Source organism: Podarcis pityusensis (assembly GCF_964106645.2).
Source record: "Podarcis pityusensis genome assembly, chromosome: 6".
Lineage (NCBI taxonomy): Eukaryota > Metazoa > Chordata > Lepidosauria > Squamata > Lacertidae > Podarcis > Podarcis pityusensis.
In genome coordinates this window covers 12,426,608-12,453,030 of record NC_138030.1, presented here as the reverse complement: position 1 = coordinate 12,453,030, position 26,423 = coordinate 12,426,608, and the positions used below count along the sequence as shown (strand labels likewise).

Here is a 26,423-nt window from a genome sequence, read left to right as displayed (position 1 = left end):
TGTAAAATTCATTATGTGGAATATTTATATTCTATAGCAGTGGCTCCCAAGTAGCTACATACGTTGACTACCTGTTTTTCAAAAGCCAAGCTGCAGACCCCCTACTTTTGGGAATTTTGATAAATCTATGGTAGTTTTTGCTATGTGAATGGTGCTTCCACGGAGCACCAACTGGGAACCTTTGTTCTATAGAACTGCAGTAAATGAGATGTATGTGGATTCCTTTTTATCACTGGCTCAAGGTGGTGGAAAAAGGGTAACGGTTTGCTTCTACTGATATTTTGCAGAATCTATTTTAATTTTCTAAAATGTACATTTTTGTAATTTTAAATATACATTCCCAAAACAGTTAAAGAACACATTTAGAAATGTTTGGGTTATAAGAAATTCCATCTGGAAGCTAAGATAACTTGGATTAAACTTGCATGAACACCATCTAATTTCTCTTTAACTGCTACAGAATTTCTAATTACAGACTGCATTTTGCAATGCATACATATGATCTCTCCTATTTTCAATAGTAATATGAACTTATCCAAAGACCTAATTTCTTTGCTCATCATATGGGAAGTTTTTTTAAAAAGTACAGTTAATTCTTGGTTTAAGCAGGATTTAATCACAGCTAATTTTAAAGAATTGGCCCCATTCCAGCTAAATTAACTCATGACTAACTTAAGCTGGGCATTGTATTTTAGAAAAATCCCTCGATTATTGGAATTCCTTTTAGAACACAATTTCTTTTAAAAGCAAAACATCACTTAACATAAAAATACTTTATCTACATAAATTACAATAATGATAAATATCATTTTCATGTAAATTGTTTGCTCTCTATAATTACATCCAATCAACAAGTAGAAAGAAACCCCATTACAGAAATGATGGGTCACTCACATTACCAAAATGCAATACAAACATGTTGTCTCTTTTAACTTGTTGCATTTACATCATAAACCACGTTAGAAGTTTTTATCTTCTACCATAAAGAGTGACTGTAGTCCTTTGCGAACATTAAGCAATTCTTCTTCATGCTGTGAAAAAAAAGTCATTAAGTTAGGTTTTATTTCTTTTAAAATATTTTAACAAAAGAACTTTGTTTTAAAGTAATGTACAATGAAGATATAATTTTATTTTTACCATTTCCTTAAGGAATTTTTCTTGGAGCCCCTTCATGTCATCTTTCATTAGCTGCATCTAAAATAAAACCAAAAATTTGGTGTATTTTCACTTTTTAATTTCGACTAAAGCTGCAGAAGCTGAGTCTCCTTTGAGACTCTTGAGAGTCCCATGGACTGCAAGAAGATCAAACGCATCCATTCTTAAGGAAATTAGCCCTGAGTGCTCACTGGAAGGACAGATCCTGAAGCTGAGGCTCCAATACTTTGGCCACCTCATGAGAAGAGAAGACTCCCTGGAAAAGACCCTGATGTTGGGAAAGATTGAGGACACAAGGAGAAGGGGACGACAGAGGACGAGATGGTTGGACAGTGTTCTCGAAGCTACAAACATGAGTTTGACCAAACTGCGGGAGGCAGTGGAAGACAGGAGTGCCTGGCGTGCTCTGGTCCATGGGGTCACGAAGAGTCGGACACGACTAAACGACCAAACAACAACAAAGCTGCAGAAAGCAAAGTCAAACCAAATGACTATAGTTTTTCTGAAATTCTTAGAGCTTCTGCGCTGAGACAGCACAGCTGGAAGATTGCCACTTGCCAGGCAACTAAGGCATCAGAAGTCCCAAGCCGTCTTCTTGCAGTTTCAAAATATGTTCTCTCATTCTCCTTTGCCTTTCTGTGGCCCTCCATGCACATCAGTTAAACGATGAGTGGAGAACCTTTGGTCCCCCAGATGCTTTCTGGGACTCAGCAACACCTGGAGTGCCAGAGGTTCCCCACACCTAATATCAAACATCAGAATTAAACTAGAAAGCAAGCATCACTGTTAGCAAAGGTTTCTATAAGAAAATTACCCAGAAGAGGCCACCTACCATGTTTCACTGTTGTGGGTGTCTGCAAGGCTAAGTTAGCTTGTCTGCTGACTGGTAGCAAGCAAGTGAATCATGCAGACCCAACACAGAGGTGGGTCATAATCTCTGCTGCAACTCTTTTTCAGAATGATTCAGAACTCCAAACATGTGGTAGAACTGGGGCAGAATTATTTGCTGCCAGCAGAGATTCATTGAAAGGAAGCAAAGCCAAAGCCACAAGTCACACAGGGAGCTACTTTTGTGGATGCATATGCTGGTCTCACAAATGCCTTTAATTACTTAATGAGCCACGTACCAGTTGCACCCTTCTAAACAGGGGGAGGCAGATGTCAGTGCTCCTGCTCAACTGCACTATCTCTGGAAATATGAGAAGCAGGAGCCTGGGGAAGGTTTCATGTCATAATAGCAGAGTAGGTGTTATAGGGGTGTTCCAGACATTATGTTTTTAACAGGTACTAGCAAAATTCAACACAACACATTCTTGGCAACTGTCTTGAAAGACAATGAAGTGCACTTCTGGGGGCAAAGTTGTGGCTGCAGAGAATGGTAACTTGTAACAACTGCCTCCTGTGTTGTTTTTGCTGTGTTAATAGCACTGAAGTGACCCCCCCTGGTAAGCAAGCCCAGGCAATGGGCTGCCCAGATGACAAGATCTCTCTCAGCCTCGCTGATGTGGTCCAAAGGAAAGCAGAGCAATACATTTGGCACCAGCTTGGCTGCTGGCTTACAAGACACCATTCAACCATCTTAGGGACTCCACTCCAGGTTTATGCAGGCTTTATTCCTTTTCTCAAACATGTCCTGCAGGACAGTTTGTATGGATTTTTCCTTGGGGGGTCACTCCAGAAGTCTTTCTCACAGATAAGTATATCCACAAGGTAGCGGAGGTTTAGGATCAGAGTTTCCCTTCTCCTAGATGGGCAACCTTTCCAGTTTGACCATTTCCAGTCTGCCCATTTCCCTCTACAGCATGTTCAGAAACTGCCTTCTTGATCATTTGGCTCACTATTGATCTCATCCACTCAATCCACCAGAGCCTGTCTTCAAATGCAGGGAAGTCCCTAACTCAATGAGGGTTTGAGATGCATTGGCTTAGCTGGCCAGTCAAAACCATTTCCTGGGGTGTGGCCACTGTTGCATGCTGACAGCTTCTAGGAGCCACAGGTGAGGGCTTAACAAAACAAACACATGTATACAGTGGTACCTCGGGTTAAGAACTTAATTCGTTCTTGAGGTCTGTTCTTAACCTGAAACTGTTCTTAACCTGAAGCACCACTTTAGCTAATGGGGCCTCCCGCTGCCGCCGTGTGATTTCTGTTCTCATCCTGAAGCAAAGTTCTTAACCCGAGGTACTATTTCTGGGTTAGCGGAGTCTGTAACCTGAAGTGTATGTAACCCGAGATACCACTGTCAAGCAGGAGGAGGTAATATACATAACCAGGGAGCTGAGGCTGTCCTCAGCTACCTGTTGCATTTACTACCTGCAGAAAACACATGATTTATTCAGTCAACTCAGACTGCTGTATGGTAGACCAATTCTCAGGAAAGGTCTAGAATTCATATTTACGACATCACCCAATTAGCTACTATTGAAATTGGTCCTTGATTTATTTTACTTAATTCTATTTTTTAAAAATTGATTTAGGCCCCCTTTAAGGCAGCATATGAACCACTTTCTAAAAACAATGTAGACACAAGATTACTACTGGAAGGAGAACTCCACCATGAGAGGGCTTCTGTATTTTTCATATGTATTGAGTCTTGTTGGGTATATCTTTTGGGATGTTTATAGTCAGGCATTAAAAGCGGTACACTGTAACTGCTTCCCTTCTGTCAAGCAGGAGAAATTACATACCTCAGATGTAAAAATGCTTTCCTCAACGTCAGCAGTATGGTACATGTTCTTTTCGAATGAAGTTTTAAGATTCTGAAATCTAAGAGAATATAGATCAAAAGACCATTTAAGTATCTTTGCTTTGACACAGGGGAAAAACTTGTCCTCACAAGCACCATGTACTCCTGTGTAACATTAAAAGTAGTTGCAACAACAAAGATGCAGGGCGCTGTTGTGCTCCAATAATAAGAAAGCACACTAACCTCTGTTGCTCATTTTTCTTGTAAGTACTAAATGTTTCAAAATGCTTCTTTGAAAAGTTCTGCAAGTAGAATAAAATAAAAATCAGTATAAGAAATCCTTTTTTTCACATGTGAAACAAGCCTTGCTTTTTTTATTTATTTTGGCTATTACTATTAATATCTGTGTTTTAACACTATACTATGTTGCTAATTGTGGGGAGCAGGTGGCGCTGTGGGATAAACCACAGAGCCTAGGGCTTGCTGATCAGAAGGTCGGCGGTTTGAATCCGCATGACAGGGTGAGCTCCAGTTGTTCGGTCCCAGCTCCTGCCAACCTAGCAGTTCGAAAGCGCGTCAAAGTGCAAGTAAATAAATAGGTACCACTCTGGCGGGAAGGTAAACGGCATTTCCGTGCGCTGCTCTGGTTCACCAGAAGCGGCTTAGTCATGCTGGCCACATGTCTGTGGACAAACGGCAGCTCTCTCGGCCTATAGAGCGAGATGAGCACGCAACCCTAGAGTCATCTGCAATTGGACCTAACGGTCAGGGGGTACCTTTACCTATACCTAAGACCTGGGGAAAGGCCTGTAATAAAGTGATAGCCTGCTGGTAGCAAATGTTCATTCACGAGCACTGAAAAGAATAAACTATTAGAATGTACGGTGACCATTCTATGAATGAAAAGAGGATCGGCTAGGCATGACAATTGTGATTAATCTCGAACTGTTTTTTAGACAGATGAAAGCAGATATTGGGAGACATTTAATGAATAGGAACATTGGTCAAAGTCTTAATAAAGACACTGACAAATTATTATATGTAATTACATAAAATCATCAAGAGGGTTGATCTGAAAGCTAAAAGATTTTGATTGGTTCTGGATGATGACATTGAGTGGCAAATGCTAAGATTGCTGTGATCCTTTAAGCAGTGAATGGAAATAAGGTGTATAATCTGGAAGTGTGCAAGAGAAATTGCTTTGGCTGCGGTCCTTTGCAGCCTCCTAATCTTTGAGACTGTCCCTATGCTCATTTGTATTTCAATAAAGGGCTATCTTCTTACTTGGAGCCTGCATCTTTTTCTGTTAGGCTTCTGGGAGGGATACCTCCAGTCTAGGAACCCCCTTTAAATTTCTCCATGTTCATAAGTACTTTTAAATGCCCTACATTCAAATCACAGCAAGTAATTCAAGTAGTTTAATATTTCTGTGAGTAGAAGCACCTACTGAGAAGTCTTTCTCCATATTTCTCAAAGCCTGTGAATCTTTTTCAAAACATTCAAGCTCTTTCATGAGACAGGAATGAAGATGTTCCAGCTGTTTGGTCCTGCAAAAATACAAAGAAAAAGAAAAATACACAATACATGCAACAGAACATTCATTTTTGAGCAATTATTCAATACACACCTGCACTTATGTAACTCACTACTCATTGCATCCAAATGCTGGTGAGTTGTTTTCAATGACTGCTTTGTAAAATTGTCCATTCTCTTTGAGCGGCTCTAAAAACAGAAGAGAAAACAAAAATTATGTCCTGTCAATTCCCACCCCTTCCATATAAGAACCACACACCATTCCTCCTGAAAGGTTTCCCAAAACGATGCTTTAAAAACCAGAACTCTGAAAAAAATATACTCCAGCTGCCATTTTAAAAGATTGCATGAAAGCAGTGACAGATTTATCCCCTGGAAGCATTTCATAAGCAATGACAAGCACATGGAAGGCTAGAATATTGTGTACTAGAACACAGACAATGAATTCTCTTTTCTCTCTTTACCCTGGCCTTTGACATCTGAGATATGCCTTTTCAGAGCCTATCCTACTCCTGTGATTGTAATCTGCATTAACTGTTTGAATTTTAAATTGTTGCAACCTGCTTGGTCACCTGCTGGTGAAGGGCAGGCAACAAATTTAGTAACAACAATTCTGCTTACCCTCTTTGGTGGGTGGCATGGCAGCATCCCACTGCACCCAGCCACCTCAGCCAGATCCCCAGGAAGCAGTTAGAAGCTCTCCCACTGGCCAGAGGAAAGGTAGAATTGAATCCAGTTGTAGATTGGCCAATAGCAGCTAGACCAAGAGGCGGGAACTCTGAGGGGCGGGCCTGACTGAGTCTGTCATAGGAATTCCCTCAAGGCTGCTCCCAGGGTATTTAAAGAGTGCAGCCTCCATGCCTGGCACTATGGTCTTTAGTTAAACTGCATCCTACCCACCATGGGGGGGTAATACTATTATGAGCTTGCTATGGATTACGATCGGTTGCTGTATTCGGGGCTGGGGGGGGGGTTGTCCTTCAGGTCAATTGGCTGACCTGGGGGTTTCGCCTACCTCGTAGCAATTGTCACAACTTGGGCGGATAAGGCATTCAGTTAAGCCTTAGTTATTGGTTCAAAGGGATATTGTAAGCCTTCTGCCTACCCCATCAAGGGAATGGGGTATACTGTTAAAGGGATCCTGGAGGAGGTGCTCCTGTCAAGATGCCCATTCGGGGGCTAGGGCCACTGCACTCCTCAAAAGGCAGTCATCAACCTATTTAATGAATGTCATAGGGCTCCCTCACCAACGATTTACCCCTGAGGAGAATCAACCAACAGGCAGGATTTGGCCTGAGCTAAAGCCACTTACATATGCAATCAATAAAGCTGTGGCTGGATGTGAACCAAAACGATTGTTGTCACAAGTGGTCATTTAACACTGCTGCAGGGTGGTGGATCACAGTGCCTGGGCACGCAACAATAATGATATTTACAGAGGACTTCTTGGAGAGCAGGATAACTTCTGCTGCTATCTGGAATATCCCCATTTGTAATCAAAAGCAACCCACAAGTCTATATGTAACCTTCTTCTTAACAAGACTAAATATTCTACCAATAAAAGGTGTGCGATATGAGGGATAAAGACTCGCCTGTGTTTTCCTGGCAAACTCCTTGCAAACCTTCTGACACATCATCCCTACACTTGAACTGTCAGCACCCCAGATTTCTCCATCAAATGTAGACGCATCATTGATGGACAAAGGAGACATGCTCTCAGAAACTAAAAAAATAAAAAAGATTTATGTATCATGATTCAGATGCCATCTGTTATATGCTCCTATCACTATGGATGCACTTCCTAAGATATATGGTGCTTATTCAAATAACTTCAATGACTGCCCCTCCCCATATGAACTGATTTAGACCCTGCAATCATAATTTGAGGCCCTTCTATGTGTGTCCACTCCATGAGAGGTCTGGAGGGTGGCAACATGAAGATGGGCCTTTTCTGCAGTGATTCCTCATTTGTAGACTGCTCTCCCCTGGGAGGCTCACCTGGCGCATTCATTGCATATTTTCAGGCATCAGGCAAAAACTTTCCTCTATAACCAGGCCTTTGGCTTTTAACCACCTGTGGCCTTTCAGATGTGGATCTTTCTTAAAGTATTTGCTTTCTCCTTTGGTTATAATGTATCTATGTGGGTATTTTTTTTTTGTGGTTGGTTGTAAGTTTCTTTGGGCTGCCCTGGGCAAAATAAAGTGACTAACTAACAGCAACCTAAACACTGTTTCACACACAGCAATTTATTGGTATACGCATATACGGTATATGATAAAGTGTAAAGATCGTGCAAATGTTAGATTGTTACATTGTTAGAAATGTTACATTAATGACCTCAATGCATGGTGCCATACATATCAATCCAAGACCTGATCAAGCCCAGACCTGCTTAGCTTCAATGTTACCCTAAGCCAATTTTGTTAACATATCCCCATTTTGGAAACATATTGCCAATCGTGACTTTCCAACATATGTATGAAATAGATGGGTATGTTACCATCACACATAGCAGCAAGTTTTCCCCCTTATATTCATACAGAAAAACAATCATATGAAAGGCATCCAATAGAGCCCGTTTAGAAGTTCAAAGAAGTAGAGAAAAAAAAGCTAATACTGCTATGCTCTTCAACAAAATTTGCTGGGAAATTCAAATGATCAATTTGTATTTGCAGAAGATGTTGTTCCGCCTTTCATCATAAGGTGGCACTGTATATCAGAAGCATTTGACAAAGACTTGGACTTCTAATTCTAAAGTATTCCTCTTGCAAGAAGAGGAGTGTGTGTTTGATGAAACTGACTTTTGCAACAATTCTTTAATCTTGCAGTAAACCATTCTTAGGTTTTCGTTTTGAATTGTAACCATTCACTATGTATTACGATAACCACAGCTGTGAGTGTAATCTATGTATCTCACATGATGCTATGATGTAAAAATGCAAAATTACAAGGGTATTTTGAAAATATATATTAAGAACACATGCACTGCAACAGCGATGGTCAGAGCAAGATAGAGTTGCAAGCACCTATATAGTTTCTGACACTCCCTGTCAAATAAGGAGGAGGCACTTAATTCACAGTAAGTTTCTTCCCTATTAACAGAGACTTCCAGTTGGGATTCCATAACTACTTTACGAATACCCAAGGCCTTAGAACTTCAGGTGCCCCCCCCCCCTTCTATTTCAACTGAATAAAACTGCTTTAGAAACTCTGCCCAGTTTCAGAAGCCATATAGCTGGGTGTGTGGGAGAAATATATGTTCAGAGCCTCCTTGAGCTAATAACTAGTTCAGTGGTTCTTCAGAGCCCAACTTTTATTATTTTACTTAAATGCCTTTTAATATTACAGATGAAATGACTGAGATGGGAAAGTTGAGATCTGTGTACATTTTACACAATTTCAAAGAGCAACTTCAGTTCCAGCTGACCTTTACAAGTGCTATTATGTGCTTTAAATAACTTCCTAGGGAGCAGCTTTCTTTTTCTTCCCTCTCTTTTAACTCCTTCTTCATCAGAATCACTTTCAGTATCCTCCTGGTACAATCGTTTGAAATTAGTATGTATTGTAGGTCCTAAGACAATATTTAAACAAATGTTATAAACCACAGCAATAAAATACAGCATTATATAGTTGTGCTCAATTCAATACCTAAACAGCATGTAAGGGTGTGCATATCACAAGACACAGAAGTGCTACATAATTTATTTCTTCAGCTCCTTGGAGCTCAAAAAGTTCATTATATTTAGTTTGCCATGAGAAAGGGGGCATATAGCAGTATTCTGACAAGAAAGAAAGTGCCCTCGGGAATAATGTAATGATTTGCAATCATCCACTTAGAAACTTAGCGAGCCCCAATTTTCAAACAATATGCAGCTACTTGTTTTCTCAGACCATGTAAAATAGACAGCAAGAAATTAAAGACTTTCCATTGTCTATATAGCAAACTACAGATCTGCTGTTTATCTTTTTTTTCAGAAAGCAAAATTTACAAACCAGATTTATGTGTGTTAGTAAGAGGTTCCGCATGCCATAGTTCTTCCTCACTTTTGCTAGGTGTGGATAATTGAGATGGAGATACAGAACCCTAAAAATAGTTGCATAATGTTAACCAAATGTTAAACCAATTTGTAAGATTACCTTAGATTAAGCTAACGTGTGAATATTTAACAGACAACATAAATGAAAAATTGCCAAAAATACAGTTGCTCCAATACTTTAAAATTAATTTTCAACAGTTACACTAATGTGCTTTAGAAACATATGGCATAATCCAGCTACAGTTAAGCACTTTTAAATTCTATTAAATGCTTAAATATCTCTCATTGAAATAACTGGAACTAAAAAATGTTGGCTGGATTGTGTCCTGTGAGGCCCTGCTCAGATCCCCTTGTATTCAATAGGGCTCACTCTCTAGCAATTGTGTTTTGAATTTCAGTCCAAATGTAGCTTTAAAAAGTATGGTATGTAGAAATAAATGTTTGCTGGGCTTATAAATTTCAAAGGCAAATAGCAAACAGTTTGTGCCTTTCATAAAAACAGGGGAAAATGTAGTATAGTATTTAGAATTTGCATTGGCCTATTCTTTTTGACTGTTTCCACAACAAAATGTTCAATCTGAAACAATGAAGAAATGTATTTTCAAAAAAACAATAACTACAAGAATAAAAGAACAGTAACTACAAGAACAATAACTATAACAATAACAGCAAAAGAGAACTATTTCGCCACCAAACGCAACAATTGCATTGGATATAATGTACCTCTTTCCCATTTTTCACAAGGTTTTCAGAAAGATCTTTCAGTTCTATATCAGATGATCTGTTTAAAGAGTAATTTTGCATGCTAATTGCTTCAAGAGTGCCATATTTGTCTGCTACATCTGCTTTTTGGACACTGGTGCCTTTTCTTTTTGTAGTGGAGGGACTAAGGTTCAGCTACAAAGAAAAATGGTTTTTGGTAAATGACTCTAAGGAAAAATACACATGCAGATTTTTCCAATGTGTAAGATCACTGAAGGTTGCAACCTTCAGAAAACTGTTAACCGAGAAGCTTGGTTCAGTCAGAATTTTGTACATGCCTTGGAACTATATTTTGAATGGCTCTGAGCAATGAGTGCAGTATTATTTGAAGTAACATAGAAGGCAACATTGGTTTAAGCGGACTTTATCTCATAGTGTCAGCTATGACTAGAAAGGATAGTACAGAACCTTTGTTGTATCTTATGCAAGCATACATATATTCAGCCCTGGGGCCTTCCTCCAGTAAGTATATTCCACCAATAACTAGATTACATCTAAATTTGCATTTCCTGGGAAAGTGCCACCTCCCTTCATCATGAGAGACACCTCAATAACCTCATGCTGTTTTTTGATTGTCCAGAGACCTCTTGAGACCTTCCTGTCACTCTGCAGTGGGAAAGTTGTATTGATATGTCTGGTAATAACTCAGTACTTGGAAATAATTAACACTCAATATCGCTTCTGTCTAGAACTGTCTTTAAGCCTGACAGGAAGCTTCTTTCCTGTAAATGCGTATCTTGCTGATGCCCAAACTGTTCAGCCTTTTGCCCAGAATACTGCTCTACTCTGCTCTGTTTCAAACCTGCTCCAATGGATGCTAGTAGGAGACTCCTTCAACCTTGGCTAGATTTCTTATCCTTGCCTTCCTGCTCCTCAACCAAATGTGCTATTTTATTTGGAATTAGTCAGGCCCCTTGTGGGAAGCTCAAGCCAATTATTCCAAAAGGAAAGCTTTTTCTAATTCTGGAACTGTATCAGGCGGGTTCTTATCAGTCTTCCCATCCTAACTTAAGCAGGTTGAGAGCCTTCTAAGAGAGCACAGGAACTTTACTTTGCAAGCTTAATATAACTGTAAATACCCCAACACAAATCAAATGAATTGATGCCAGGAACCCTGGACTCAGTTGTGACCATGTCACTGCAGGTCAAGGTGAAATTCAAGAAACGATGTCTCCTTAACTCTTCCTTCCCTGGGATGTAATTATTAAGGTCACGGGACATGTAATATGGGTTTGGGTAGTCTGTGCAACTTGTAACAACTGTCTTGCTTCTTTACATATCTGTATTGGTACTTCAAGCAGCAAAGCCATTTTACTTATCACTTGCCACTTGTAGCTACATCTTTGTTTTCTTGATAATTCCCCTAATTAAGAAAGACTGTGTTGGCATTTCTAAATTGATAGTAGCATAGTGCAATAACCACTGTGGTGTGCGACTGTCTCCAGATAAAACTAACTCAAAGTTGTGCCTCCATTAACATGTGGTAGATGAGGGTCCACATGTATGTGTGAACAGACTTATGAGCAAATTCAGTAGTAGGCAGGGGGTAAGCCCACTGAACTCAATGCGGCTTACCTGACCAAATATGCTTACAACTATGCTGCAAGTATATATGGAAAATCAGATTAATCAAATAAAAAAATGAAAACACCATAGGAAAACAATCACTCCCTTCCTTATATACATATACACAATATACATATATTGTGACCACACAATATACATATATTGTGACCACTAGAAGGAGAAATGAGATTATAGGCTTTTCTATACTGTATGTTACATCATTTGTATTTTAGCAAAGGCAAAGTAAAGACAGCTGTAATAACCTGCTTTGTCTAATTACTAGGGTATTTTTTGCTGTGAAACACCTTGAAATCTATGAATGAAGGACAAAATACAAATATAATGAATAGGAAGAATAAGAAGGTTGTAATCCTACACACATGACATTGGGAGTTAGCACCACTGAAGTCAATGGGAGTTACTTCCTAGCAAATATGCATAGGTATGGCCTCTACATATCAAACTAATAGTTTTTAATATAATATCTGAATTAAGGTAATTCTTTTTAAAAATACTCCATATTTACCGAAGGAACTGGACTTAAAACAGGTGACAAGTCTTCAGATTCAAACATCTGTGTTTGGTCCTTTTCAGGAAGCTGCATTAACTTATCCATTTTCACTAAAGCAGACACATTTTTGATATTGCTCAAGGATTCTTCCTTTTCAGGTGTGTGAAGCAAGGATGACAAAGATGACCTTCTCTCTGAAATATGATCAGTAGATTCTTCCCTTGTTCCCTTCTGCCAGCCTAAACAAATAATAAAGGCATAATTCAACATACTGGTTTGTTCACACACAGCATCTGACCACTGAACACTTAAGAATGTGCTTGTGCAAGTCTCAGGCTGTGAACTCTCCTCCCCAACCTCAACCCCCGTTCTAAATTGCAACTGCATATTCATTTTACATTCTACTACAAACTCATGAGGGAAGGGAAGCTATGGCATGATGAATATATGAAGCTATCTAACACGCAAAGCAACCACTCCATTCCTCTAGTCTAGCCTATTTTATCTTCTAGCAGGCAGCAACTCTCCTGAGGCTCAGTCAGGGATCTTTCCCAGTCCTCTTTTGAACTGGAGATTTCTGCGATCTCAAGCATGTAAAATGTGTTCTTTCATTGTACAGAAACACAGCAAGCAATCTTATAACACTGAATACCATTAGTCCATCTGGTTCATATGTTAAACCATATTTTAAAATAAAACACTTTCTAATGCAAACAAGCAGCATGATAGTGTGTGATGTTCAGTAAGTATCTGATTTGCTTCTCTCCCATCCCTGCCTTTGCCATGCTGGGAGGAAACAAACTAGAGCACTGGGTTACTGCTGCATGTGAACCACTCTTTTGATTTGTTTCTTTCCAAACAAGCCACAAGTGGAATCAATTACTGCTTGTGGCATGTTTAGGTGCAACAAACAATGAGTGATGGCTTGCTCATAATGCTAAGCCAGTACTTTGGATACTTTCTTCCAGTGCGACAGAAGCAGGGGAAGAGAAAAGTGGACACTGCTGAGCAGTGTGCACCAATACTCTGCTTCTGCATCTAAGGCAAGCCACTGACTGGTAGTGACTGTCTAGGGTTTAAGACAGATGTCTTTTCCAACACTACCTAAAGATGACTAGGACTGAACCCAGACTCTTTTTTAATGCAAAGCATGTGCTCTGTCAATGAGCTATGTTCATTTGCCACGCAACTATCACCCCGTCCAGTGATGACACATTACATTCCTTGACACAGAATTCTTTTCTTGCAGTTTTCTAATTGTTTTCTCCCAGAGTTTTTACTCACCAGACATTACACTTTTCATCAGAAAAGCACAATGACTTACCTAGACTGTCAGTAACAGAGTGAGTGAATTTGTTATATCCTGCTGCTCTCTTAATTTATCAGATCTAACTTCTTTAAGTCTGGCAATTCAGAGGTAGCAGGAAAGAAACAGTAAAGAAAGTACAGTACTATAAAAATATAGAATTACTTGAGTCTAACAGATACCCAGTAGCTTTTGGAGGGTAGCCTGTGTTGCGTAGGTACCAATAAAATATCATTTCCCCTTCAGCATAAATTGTAGGTTTTCAGCAGCTCTCAATTATTCTTAGAAAGTCTGCCCCCACCGCCAGCCTACAGAAATTGATTGTTTTCTCTGAAGTGGTAGGCAGGACTGCTTCTAGAAGAGGAACATCAAGCCATGTTCTCCAAATTAAGGCATCTAACAAGAGCTATTAATAGGTGTCTATCCATCCAGTGAATAGTTTCCTGATGGTGCCTCAGCTGCAGAATCACAGTGTTAAGAGATGTATGGCAACAAAAATCGCAAAAAAACTTGCTGGGTTTCACTGTTACAGTTTAATTTTAGTTATCCCAAAACTGTTAAATATTGCGTGTTATAAATGACTGTTAGGGGGGTTTTTTGTATTTTATGATTATATAATTTTATAATGTTTTGATGCTTTGTTGTACCAGTATGCATGTATTTAAGTTTCAGTATTTACTCAGTATTACTCACAATAACAAATATACAAGTAAAAATATAAAACTTACCTCTCAGTGTCTCAAAAGAAGGTAGGCTCTCAGACGAAGACAGTGGTGATAACTCCATTTGTTGTTTCGGCACATTATCTTTTGATTTAGTGGACTTTTTTACTTGCTGTACCTGTTTTATTTTGGTCACCTCACTGGAAGCAACACATTGTTGTACCTTTGGTTGATCGACAGCTTTGTTTTTCATACTTTTGTGTTCTGGCTGGAAATACCAAAAAAATAATATCTGACACATTTCACTAGATACTAAGCACACTGGAGATTTTATGCTGGAAACAAAATTAATAATTAAAATATTAATTCAAAAATATTGGGCCGGATTCACTTAATGAGCCTCATCAGTGGAAGCCCTGGAAAAAGACTTCCACTTGTACAATGGGCTTTTCCATCCTTCCCCCCAAAAACTGATTTGGCGGGGGGGGGGGTGTCAAAAGAAACCTCCAGAACAGCACACAGGGCAAGAAGAAGGGGGGAATAATTCTATCTGGCAAACTTAAAGGCTTGCACTGATGGAAAACACATCACGGAGTGACATGGAATTCCACTCAGTGTTTTACCATTAGACAAAGTAGGAATCCAAGAGTGTAACTGTATTTCTATCATGCTATGTTTGCCCTAGTATTTTTCCTGTAGCATTTCAATTTCTCCTTCTTTAACCTGGTACTGTACTAATATTCACACATTTCTCTGCTTTTTATGTTTCCCTTCTCCTGGAACTACAATCTATCATGGGCATTTATTTGTGCTTAAAACGACAATAAATTTGTACAATTACAAATTCAGAGTGCTAGGGAGAAATGGGATCCTTACCCTCTGCTAAAAAAATGTTTTCTATTATTATATTATTACAGCTTAATTGTTTAAGATCAGTTAAGGGCATTTCAATATATTTACAATTATTTTTAATTTACTAGGGAGTCTTTAAAATGCAAACTCTAACAGAATCTAAAATAATTTATAACGCTGCACAAAAAACTACAACTTACACGTTCTTTTAAAATGTCTTTCTTAGTTAAGTGTACTGATTCCTCTTCACTTTCAGTTGATGAATCTGAGAGTTCTTTATAACGTTTTTTGGCTAGTGCTGCTTTTCTGGGTTGTCTTGATCTGGTTGGTGCTGCTTTTCCCACAGCATCATTATCACATTGATTGGTAGAAACTGGTACCTTTATTTATTCCAACAAAGTACGAACATGTTATTAATTATCTGGCCAATGAGCACATTCAGAATTTTGAGGAAGTGACATGGGGGCCAACCACAAAATGTGAGGTCTGTGGAGGGCATGGAATAACACAAAATGGCTCCCATATCTAAAACAGTCTTTGGCATGTCGCTAGTAGCAGGAAAGTATAACAGAAGTAACGGGGAAAGGGCAGGAAAGGCTAAGGTGAACACAAGCAAAGAAAACTAAATCCTTGCTTCTACCCCTTTTTAATGGAGGAGAAAACAGGCAAATCAATGCATGGAATTCATTGAACAGAAAAGACTGGCAAATCTTGAGTAAAGATAACAGGCCAGAATAGGAGTTCAAAGAAATTATAGGTCTGCTTCAAGCAAGGCAGAAAAAATGAAATGAAAAATGGCCAAACAGCTCCTCCTTATATTGCACAGCTAACTGAATCGACTTTGCTTATGTGATAAGATTATTTATATGTCTTGTCATATGGAGTGACTCAGTATTAATGCTTCTAAGATATACAGTTTGAAAGTTTTTTTTAAAAAAATAATATTTATTGACAGTTTGAAAGTTTTATCATACCTTATCATTTATGGTTTTCTTCTGTTGAGGTATTTCCCCCACGCTTGGTGATACAGAATATATATCTAAAACAAAACAAAACAAAACAAAACAAAACAAAACCTTACAACATCAAGTGCAAAAGAACTTCATTTAGGCCAATTATATTCTGCTTCACTACTCAGAACAAATTTTAAAATCTTTGATTCATATGTCATTAAACATGCCCTAGATTCCCTCAATGTAGGTACATATAGTCATTTAAAATGTGAAATCAGAGTACCATTAATGAACAGGAACTCTAACCTGTCATTCCTGATCTACAAAGTTTGTTCCAGTGGAGTATATTAAACAGTAAGCTTTATACTATTTTCATATTTTACCCAATCAAGAAACAGCAAAATATCACTAGTACGTCCTCCCCGCCGCTAAATCTGTCAAGGAAAAATATAATATCCAATGCTAGAAATTCATCTGACATGTTTTAAGTATACTACACTGAAAGCCTACAAGACAGCAAAATAGTAAGACATTTACTATCATAGAACGAAGTGAAGATCGTTACAGCTATAAAATTTGTAATATATAGATTGCGTACTTGTATCCAGAGTTTTAGACTTCTGTTTTCTGGGTCTGCTATAGTCAACCAGCTGCAGTTTAGGTTTTCTATTTGATTCTCTTAGCCAGCTAATATCTGTCCTGTCATCTCTATATTCTGTATCTGTGTCACTGAAAATGTGCTTCTTGTTTTTATTAGTTCTGTTCTATAAAATAAGAAAACACTGATAAACCATTTACTGACATTAAATTTGCAGGAGCCTTTCCAGCTAAATTACTTAGGACTGAGTCCTTAAACAAGTCAAACACTGAAGACAACCAAAACCAATGAAACTAGTTTGCCATGACTGATTTAAGCCCAGTGGTTGTCAAAATAGCCAATTATGATCCTGGGTAAAATTATTTCCCAACTGTCAACGAGTAGCTAAACCTGGGTCCATAGCACTCTCATCATAACTTAACACAGCTTAGCTAACACCATATTATAGCAGAAAAGGTGGGTAGGGCTAAGAAAGTTGGAAATACAAGGGCTCCCCCCTTGGCAAATCCTCATTTCTTTTATGACAGACCAGAGGGATGAAGTTCCCTCTCAGGTCTGCCCAAGTTAATTCTACCCCTTCTCTCCAATTAACTTTTTTGATTGGCTAACAGAAGAACAGAGTGGCTGCTTTGCTCCATGCTAGGCAGCCATTCATTGCAGCTGCAGCCCCCTCCTCCTCCACTTCCAGCACACAGAAAGGCTCCCCATGCAAGAAATCTGGATTTGTGAGTATATTAATCTATGGATTACATTCATGATTTGTAGATGGCTTTTTGCACCCCTTATATAATATATTTACTGAACAAACTGTTTTAAATATTGGGGACTTTTAATTCTTCTTTTGTATTCCTGGTCTTTAAATACCTTCTTATCTTGCTTCTTTTGGATTATAATTTCCTCTTTATTTCCATGGTTCCTGAAACGAATATAAAGTAAATCATGTAAAAATTATAGGTACTCTATTTGGATTAATTTGTTTTTTGACTACTTGAATGTCTGGAAAATCTTATCAAGATACAACAGGTACCCACTATCTACACTTCTGGAAACAACTGAATATATTTTTGTTCCAACAAGCTTTCTCAGGTGGATAAATGGGTCTTTGCTACAAGTGTCTGTTTTAGTTTTGTTTCAGATTTATGGGCTTTTTATATTTTTACCTATATTTTTGCTGTTTTATCATACATTGTCTTGAGATGGTTGTGTAAAATACGGTCATACCTCTAGCTGCGTTAGGTTCATGTTGCGGATTTTTGGGTTGCGAATGCGGCAAACCCAGAAGTGTATACTTCCGGATTTCGCCGCGCACGCCTGAGCGCTCTGCGCACATGTGCAGGAGCGTTCTATTGCGTCACATGCAGAAGTGGGGCTCTACTTACGGATTTTTCGGGGTGCGAATGGCACCCCGGAATGGATCGCGCCCGTAAGAAGCGGTACCACTGTAGTAATCAAATCAAAATATATGTACTTATACTTTTAATATCATAAGGTGCGTTAAAAGGAATTTGGGTCTAATGATCCACATATGCTTACTTTTTCTTTGGAACATCAGTACTAGCTTCCAGTTTGGTAAGATGAAATTCTTGGATCTAAAATGTAAATACCAAAAGACATAAATCAAACAGAAATAAATCAAATCTCACTGCAACTTTTTCCCCCTTGTTCACCTATTTTTGATGGTTATATCACCCAAGCAATCAAGTATTTTTATTTCCTTTTTGTAATGAAATTTACAAAAACAGACTATATCCTTCTGCAAAAGACTCTAGAGACTTAGTAAAAATTACTGAAACAGCATAGGAAATACTACAATTGTTTTTCCATATCCTCCATTAATCCAGTCTATTTTGTATATAGCTGTAGCAATGCATAGGGTTAGATACTGATAAGCCCCTTCGAAATAAACACTGTTTACATGGTTCCAAATCTCATTATGAAACTCTGAAGTATCAAATATCCCTATTAAAATGTTAGAGGCATGGAAAATATAATCAGCTCCTTTCAATTTCATATATCCTTATAATATTATGGGTATCTGAGGGAATCACGTTTTCCATACAAATCATGCTGCCCTTTGAATAAAGCATGAGGTGAGCTGCTTCGTGCAGCCTGCATTCCACCCATTATAACTGCCATATACACATATTTCATTTGCCATTATTGCTCTACTGCTGGAGTTACTCTGCCACAGGAGATCCTTGCAACATTCATGTTGTTTTAGGTGGCAATAGGAACACATCGTTTTCTCTGGGCTTCTAGTGACTCTCATTTGGAAGCAGTGAGCAGGTGGATAGACAATGACAGGCTATGGTGTTTGGACTATCAGTTTCAATGCAATCCTTTTATTTCAGTGAGTGATTTTATGTTATTCCATCTATGTTTATCTTTGTGTGCAAAATCTCTTCCACAGTTACCTATGATGCAGATGGGAATCTGAATGCAGAGCTAGCAGGATGAACTCTTTGATGTATTTGATGCACCTAAATCTGAGTGCCCTGCTTGTTGATTAGTTGTCTGTGGCTTGAACTGGATTAATGTATTATCATTAATTTTTTAAAAAAATCATTATCACCAAAGAAGCATGCTGAATAAAATGTTTTTTTTAAAAAATATGCCAAACGGTATATCATTTATACTATGTAAAGAAAATGAAAGTGGGCCAAGAATATGTTAAAATGGTGTTATAATTATTTATTTACCTAAGCAATCATTCATTTACATTAAGTGCAGTTTGTTCCCTCTAAATTTCTCCCAGTTTGGGGGTATGCCTGGAGCTGGAGCCAGAAAATTTCAAAGGCACATGGTGGCAAAAAATATAATAATGAAGTGCACAATTCAAAACTGTGCTGTTGCAGGGGATACAATTAGGAGGTACCCTTCTGTCAACGGTGGGGCTTTGCCACTATGGGGGCCTCACTGTTCCTGTTGTAAGCATGGGTGTCTTGGGAAACTGTTGCTGCTGGCAGTAGTTAGTGGAGGGCTGCAAAACAGGGTGTTACTGTTACCATAAAGCACCAATGCTGCAGCAAGCAAAGGCTCTAGCAGCTCAGCCAGCTGCTTGTGGCTGGAAAGCCAGACAGGATGTTTGTGACTGTTGCCATGGGAACAAAGGGGCAGTCCATTCTGTACTGAGCACCGGATGTTAGCTCAGTGTGTGTGTGTGTCATATGACCCGTACTGGATGTACTTGGGAGGAGTTTCTTCTTGCTGTTGTTGAGTGCAGACATGATTCTCTGTACTGATGTAAGAGGCAGAAATAAATGATGTAAATAGTTTTCTGTCTGCTTCTTTCCCCTCCCTGGGGACACCAAAGGGGAGAGAGGAAGAACGGTGTGTTCCTCTCATACATCTGAGAAGAATCGCCGGACCTCGCCTGCTTATCAGCAGAGGTTGGGAGACGCGGGGAGGTCGACAGGAATATCTGCCGGTGCCTACGCTTGTGGCACATTCCTCTGACCCAGGCAGAATTCCAACAGTGGCAGCCTTCGGATGGTTGCGATTCATCGGACATCTGCATGAGAGGCTGGTGGATTGTCCTCCTCTGCTCCAAGGAGGGAGAAAAGCGTCTGAGAAAAGCTAGAGGCTCCACAGACAGCTGGTGGAAAGAAGAGGTGTTTTCCAGAGCAACAAAGTTCAAGGTATGCTGCATTTCGGGCTGAAAGTGTGAACGCAGGAAGATTAATTCCCTGGTTCACGGAGCTGCGTTTCAAAGAAAACAAAAGCTCCGGAGGAAGAGGCCTGCAGCTTGAAGGCTGAAGCCTGCATTCCACAAATTTTTGTGGTAGATAAGATGTCCTATTGAAATGCATTGTTGCTAGGTAACGGTCCTGGAAAGTTACTGGCAAAGGGGCTGGACTCTGACTGTGAGCCTGGGAAAGCGAAACAAAACCAGAGAATGTTTTGGCTACAAACAAGGTTTACGAGCTCTTGGAAGGGACTTTTCAATAGCAGCCTGAGTTTAGCTGCCAGGTGCAAAGAGCGTAAACAATTTGCAGTTTGCTGCGTGAGAAAGGAACAAAACAGCTGTTGGATTTTGCAGCTTGTTTGGAGGTGAGAGAGGCTTGGATTCAAAATGGATGCCAAGAAAGGGGGAGGTCTGCCTTGCCCACCTCTCTTGACCAATGACAATTATTCATCTTGGTCTGTAAAGATGAAGGCCCTGCTGCAGAATCAGAGGCTTTTTGATGTAATTGAAAACCCCATCCCTGCAGCACCAACCGGAGGTTGGGAATCACGGAATGTAAGGGCCAGGACTGTTATAATTCTGTGTGTCTCAGATGATCAGTTGGTGCATGTTCAGCATTTAGAAAACGCGAAAGAGGTATGGGACACGCTGCGTACTACGCATCAGAGAGATGCTGGTTCTTCAGCGTTGCTGTATTTCGAGAAATTGACCAATCTGAGACTTGCGCCTGATGGAGATGTTCAAGCGCACCTGACAGAAATGAAGTTTCTGCGTCAACAGATGGTGGAACGCAATTTCCGTCTTCAGGAGGAAGTGTTTTGCTTCATGATGATAAACAGCCTTAGCCGCACCTACAAGGTTGTTGCCAGTCAGCTTGGTTCCCTACCGGCCGCGCAGCTGACCGCGGAGAGAGTTTGTGCTGTGGTCCTGAATGAACACGACAGACTTGCTGCACTGGAAGAAAAAGAAAGGGGGAGGGAAGAACAGAGTTCTAATTCCCCCACTGCTGATGCTACTGGGGAGCATGGTGTAGCATTGAGTGCTGTCCGATGCTACAATTGTGGACAGACTGGGCATCTACAGCGAAACTGTAAGAAGCCTCAGGCGTCAGGCAAAAGCCGTACCAAGTGCCAGGTGAAACCTGCAAAGGCTATGATGGCGAAAGGAACCACGCCAGATGTTGGAAACTCGTTCATAATTGACACGGGCGCAACGGTTCACATGTGCCCGCACAGAGGACTGTTTTCGACGTTGAAGAAGCAAAGCTTCACTGTGAAACAGGCCAACGGTCAGGAGTTGGAAGCGACTGGAATTGGGACTGTGTATCTTGAGAGTCTGAACTTGACTATAAATGATGTTTACCTGGTTCCAGAACTGAGATTTAATCTGCTGAGCGTGTCGCAGATTGCAAAGAAAGGACTGAAACTGTCCTATGATGCTAAAAGCTGCAAGATCTACAAAGATGGAGAACTGTTTCTTACTGCCAAAGAGAAAGATGGACTGTATTTGTTGACTTTTGATCAAAGTGATTACATGAAATGTAATTCTTCTGTTTCTAACGAAATCTCTCTTGCAGGGGTGACCATGACCAGTGTGAGCACCAGGAAGGTGACTAAGACCAAGAAGGTCGACAGAGCATTTCAGCGGGTGTATGCTGATGTGATTGGTCCTCTAGAACCATCTAGAGGCGGTGCAAAGTATTACCTTTTGTGTGTGGATTGTTTCACTAATTATTCTTGGGTTTATATGATGGAGAAACCGCAAGAAACTTTAGAAAAGTTTCAGGAGTTTTGTGACAAGGTTAAAAGTATGCATGATGCTAACATTGATTGTCTTTTCACAGATGAGAAGCAAATTTTTCTGTTACAGAAGTTTCAGAAGTTCCTGGATGGAAAAGGGATAGACCACAAAGTGGCAGTTTCGCAAGAAGCGTGGAACAGGGGGGTCTGTGTAAAAGTGAACAAAGAATTGCAAAAGGGAATGAATGCGCAATTGCTGAGTTCACATTTGCCACATGTATATTGGGCCGAATCGCTAGCGTCCTATCTTCATGTGTGGCTGAGAAAAGTATCAACAGAGTTGGGATGTTCTCCTTTTGAGAAGCTGTTCAATAGAAAACCTTCTGTTGCCTATTTTAAGGTTTTCGGGTCTCATGTGAGAACAGAAGCTCCAGGTGGTGTAAAGAATGCCAGAGGCATTTTTGTGGGTTATGAAAAGGGTCTCTACAGAGTAATTTTGTCTGAATCTGGTCAGGTGATTCTCACAAAGTTCCTAGAGAGTGCTCCAAAGCAAGAGCGGGTTGTAGTACAGACATTTCCCACAGGAAACGATTCAGATGATGATAATGAGTTTGATCTTATTGAGTTCAGTAGTACTGATGATGACAGCGATAGCTCAGACAGCTCAGTTGTCACAGTCATTGAGAGGAAATCTCACATAATGACTAGACCCTCAGAAGAGGAGGATGAACCATTGATTAAGCTTAGTACTAGTTCTCCAGAGAGTTCAGAGGCTGAACCAGAAAGCAGAGAAGAGCAGCAACTTTTACGTAGGTCTGAGAGAGCAACGAAGGGTGTACCACCCAAGAGGTATTCAAAGGAGTTTGCTAACCTTGCATATGTTGCTATTGTAAACGACCAAGGACAGATTGAAGCTGTGTCTGAGTCAGAGACAAAGGCACAACAGAGAGTTGTTAACCGAGGTAATGCGAAGTCACACAACCAGAGAGGTACATTGGTTAAACCAGTGGCGGGTAGTTCCAAGGGTGGAACTGAAACAACAGGGGAATGTTATAAATATAACAACCATTTGTTTTCTTCTCTGGATGACGCTTTGCTCGCAGCACACATTGATACTTTAGGGGGAGTATGTTACCATAAAGCACCAATGCTGCAGCAAGCAAAGGCTCTAGCAGCTCAGCCAGCTGCTTGTGGCTGGAAAGCCAGACAGGATGTTTGTGACTGTTGCCATGGGAACAAAGGGGCAGTCCATTCTGTACTGAGCACCGGATGTTAGCTCAGTGTGTGTGTGTGTCATATGACCCGTACTGGATGTACTTGGGAGGAGTTTCTTCTTGCTGTTGTTGAGTGCAGACATGATTCTCTGTACTGATGTAAGAGGCAGAAATAAATGATGTAAATAGTTTTCTGTCTGCTTCTTTCCCCTCCCTGGGGACACCAAAGGGGAGAGAGGAAGAACGGTGTGTTCCTCTCATACATCTGAGAAGAATCGCCGGACCTCGCCTGCTTATCAGCAGAGGTTGGGAGACGCGGGGAGGTCGACAGGAATATCTGCCGGTGCCTACGCTTGTGGCACATTCCTCTGACCCAGGCAGAATTCCAACAGTTACAGAGGCAGCGCAGGGCCAGCTATGGATCCAGCATGAAGATAAGGTTAAGGATGTTGCATTGAATCTGTCACTCTGCGCTTCCCACCATTAGGACTGCTCTTCCCATTATAACGGTACTCCCAAATTGACTGCCTTATGTGGGCTGCTATACCCTACCTAATGTAGAGCTGTCCCTAATGTGACTGTGCAGGTGATCATCTGTTTATAATTAAAGGTAAAGGGGCCCCCTGACCATTAGGTCCAGTCGCGGATGACTCTGGGGTTGTGGCGCTCGTTTTGCTTTACTGGCTGAGGGAGCCGGCATACAGCTTCCGGGTCATGTGACCAGAATGACTAAGCCACTTCTGGTGAACCAGAGCAGGGCACGGAAACGCCGTTTACCTTCATGCAAGAGCAGTACCTATTTTCTACTTGCACTTTGACGTGCTTTCGAACTGCTAGGTTGGCAGGAGCGGGGACCGAGCAACAGGAGCTCACCCCGTTGCGGGGATTCGAACCGCCAACCTTCTGATCGACAAGCCCTAGGCTCTGTGGTTTATAATTAGTAACACATTATTTGCTACAATACTAATCTTACTCCAAGTTTTACTGTAGGTTCATCAGATCCACTCAGATTAAAGTTGTAGACATCGTCCCTATCAAAAGAGATAAAACTCTGTTCAGTATACTCTTCATAATCTAAATTACTGTACTTGAATGAGATGGCGCTTTACTTACATAAGGTGCCCAGTAGTTACGTTTAGCAAAGTAGTAGTTTTTAAACTTCTAGAACTTCTGCTCTGACTTTTTTTCTAGGCATAAAAGAAGAGTTAGCAAAAAAACTGTATAGTGGCATTAATACTCCTCCTCAACTCATGCAGTCCTCTTTTACTTCAACAAGACTTATTTAATTATATGAATATTTAAAAGTTGCTTTTTGGCCTCATAAGGTGCCCCCAAATAGGTTCAAATCTTAAAGATGAAATATCACTGAGGATATCAGTAATTATTAATAAGTGGTTGAGTCAAACATTAAATTTACTATATGAATGTATTTTTATTCTTACATATTGAAACAACTGTAGAACAAAATTTTAATATACCTCTTTGTATAGAAAAACAACATACCTTGCAAACACTGAAACCTGATTTATTTAAAGATGTGCTGTAAAAATAAGTAAAAATAATATAATAAATCTATTTCATACCAGAAAATTCATTAGTAAAAAACATTTGCTTTAATGCCATGTTTTAGGGGAATTAGGTAATATAGAAATTAAAGCAAGATCAGTAAAATGTTGTAATTCTAAATAAATTACTAGCCTGCAAGTAACTACTATAAAAAGAAAATATGTATAGAATACCTCCTGTTAGCAAAGAACTGGCACAGTTTTCTTGTACTTTTTGCACCATCCATTCCTTTGTATCGGTTGCTGATTTTACTTAGTAACATTTCTGTAGTTTCCATCATTTCTTTTTGTTTTGCTTTCTGTAAGATTTTGAAAATAATTTGTTAAATTTACCAGAAAATCTGATTAGTAAAATAGTACAGCTTCTACAGCACCGTTCAGAAAGTCAAAGGTTTCTGTATACTAGTAGGAAAATGAAGAACATTCATGCAACATGCAGGAAATCTCTGCTCCACTAAAGCCATTTGCAGTTATGATATTATCAGCAGTAAGGAGATAAGTGTGCATAAAGCTGAGCAAAAATGGTTTGGGAGTTATTTACTGGAGTTTATCAGCTGGATGAACAAGAAAGCTTTTGAATGGAATCTTTCCAAAACCTTTTTTTAAACAAAATCCAGCAAACAAGCAAGCTTCTCCCCCATTTACATTAGTTCTCTGTAGAATTACAGGGTATGTCTCTTCCTACATTTTATTTTGTAGATCAGGGCTGGAATCAGAGTCAAGGATGGTGGAACTGTAGCCCAACAATATCTAGAGGGCACCATGTTCACTATCCCTGCTGCAGACAGTCTCCATTAAGTGACAATAATTTTAAACACGGGTTTAGGTACCAGGGCACTTGTAAATGCAGTCAACTTTAACGATAACATTTATGAAACACTTACCAATTTTAAGGAAAAATATATTTTGAAAGTGATAACGTTTAGCAGTTCACAACCTCTTTGAAATAATATTTTAACCTAAATAGATTTTATGATATCTGTATGTCATGGTTTGGTTGAACACAGAGGAGTGGTGGGAGAAGCTAGCTGGGGAACCCAGTCCAGAGTGGTGGTTGGACAACTATGACACAGGGAGAAGAGGGAGAAGAATGGGAAGAAGAGGTGTCAAAAGTTGAAAGGTAACAGGACTCTGAGTTGGGAGTAGTGGCAGACAGACGTCATGAATCAAAGGCAGAAGCTAAAGCAGACAAGTGGGAAGAGGGAGGTTCAGAGGCAGAGATGAGAGTAATGGGTATCTCCACCCCTCTGCTGCAATAAACTCCCCTTCCCCCTGGAACCAGAAGAGGTATGAAACGGGAAGAGCAAAGGCATCTGAAGGCAGCCCTGTTTTAAATGGGTGACGTTTTACTGTGTTTTTAATATTTTGTTGAGAGCTGCCCAGAGTGGCTGGTGCAACCCAGTCAGATGGGTGGCATATAATCATCATCATCATCATCATCATCATCATCATTTACTCAAGGCAGGCTGCACAGAGGTGCAGTCTCTGATTGCTTGCAAGAAGCCCTGGAGGAGAAACGGATGGCTGTAGGCAGGCGGGACTTTTAGTCTCGGCAGCTGATTTCATGGAGTAGGACCTACAGGGCATGAACTGCTGTG

At 40.0% G+C, this 26,423-nt stretch overlaps 1 protein-coding gene across 4 annotated transcripts in view; it reads right to left on the bottom strand.

Moving 5' to 3' along the window:
* Window positions 1-277: 277 nt before the first annotated feature.
* SYCP2 (synaptonemal complex protein 2) overlaps window positions 278-26,423 on the bottom strand; it is a 52,548-nt gene continuing 26,402 nt past the window's right edge. For all 4 annotated transcript variants that reach the window (XM_081010990.1, XM_081010993.1, XM_081010991.1 and 1 more), the window contains exons 24-44: window positions 25,000-25,124; window positions 24,764-24,800; window positions 24,374-24,447; window positions 24,234-24,291; window positions 18,156-18,211; window positions 17,487-17,538; window positions 16,623-16,788; window positions 16,046-16,110; window positions 15,272-15,451; window positions 14,286-14,487; window positions 12,267-12,490; window positions 10,136-10,309; window positions 9,369-9,459; window positions 8,803-8,946; window positions 6,967-7,097; window positions 5,469-5,563; window positions 5,289-5,388; window positions 4,085-4,143; window positions 3,843-3,921; window positions 1,138-1,194; window positions 278-1,031 (exon numbers count right to left, since the gene is read on the bottom strand). In XM_081010990.1, the coding sequence (XP_080867116.1) occupies window positions 960-1,031; window positions 1,138-1,194; window positions 3,843-3,921; window positions 4,085-4,143; window positions 5,289-5,388; window positions 5,469-5,563; window positions 6,967-7,097; window positions 8,803-8,946; window positions 9,369-9,459; window positions 10,136-10,309; window positions 12,267-12,490; window positions 14,286-14,487; window positions 15,272-15,451; window positions 16,046-16,110; window positions 16,623-16,788; window positions 17,487-17,538; window positions 18,156-18,211; window positions 24,234-24,291; window positions 24,374-24,447; window positions 24,764-24,800; window positions 25,000-25,124 (2,241 nt within the window). In that variant the 3' untranslated portion in view covers window positions 278-959. The remainder of the gene's footprint in view (window positions 1,032-1,137; window positions 1,195-3,842; window positions 3,922-4,084; window positions 4,144-5,288; window positions 5,389-5,468; window positions 5,564-6,966; window positions 7,098-8,802; window positions 8,947-9,368; window positions 9,460-10,135; window positions 10,310-12,266; window positions 12,491-14,285; window positions 14,488-15,271; window positions 15,452-16,045; window positions 16,111-16,622; window positions 16,789-17,486; window positions 17,539-18,155; window positions 18,212-24,233; window positions 24,292-24,373; window positions 24,448-24,763; window positions 24,801-24,999; window positions 25,125-26,423) is intronic.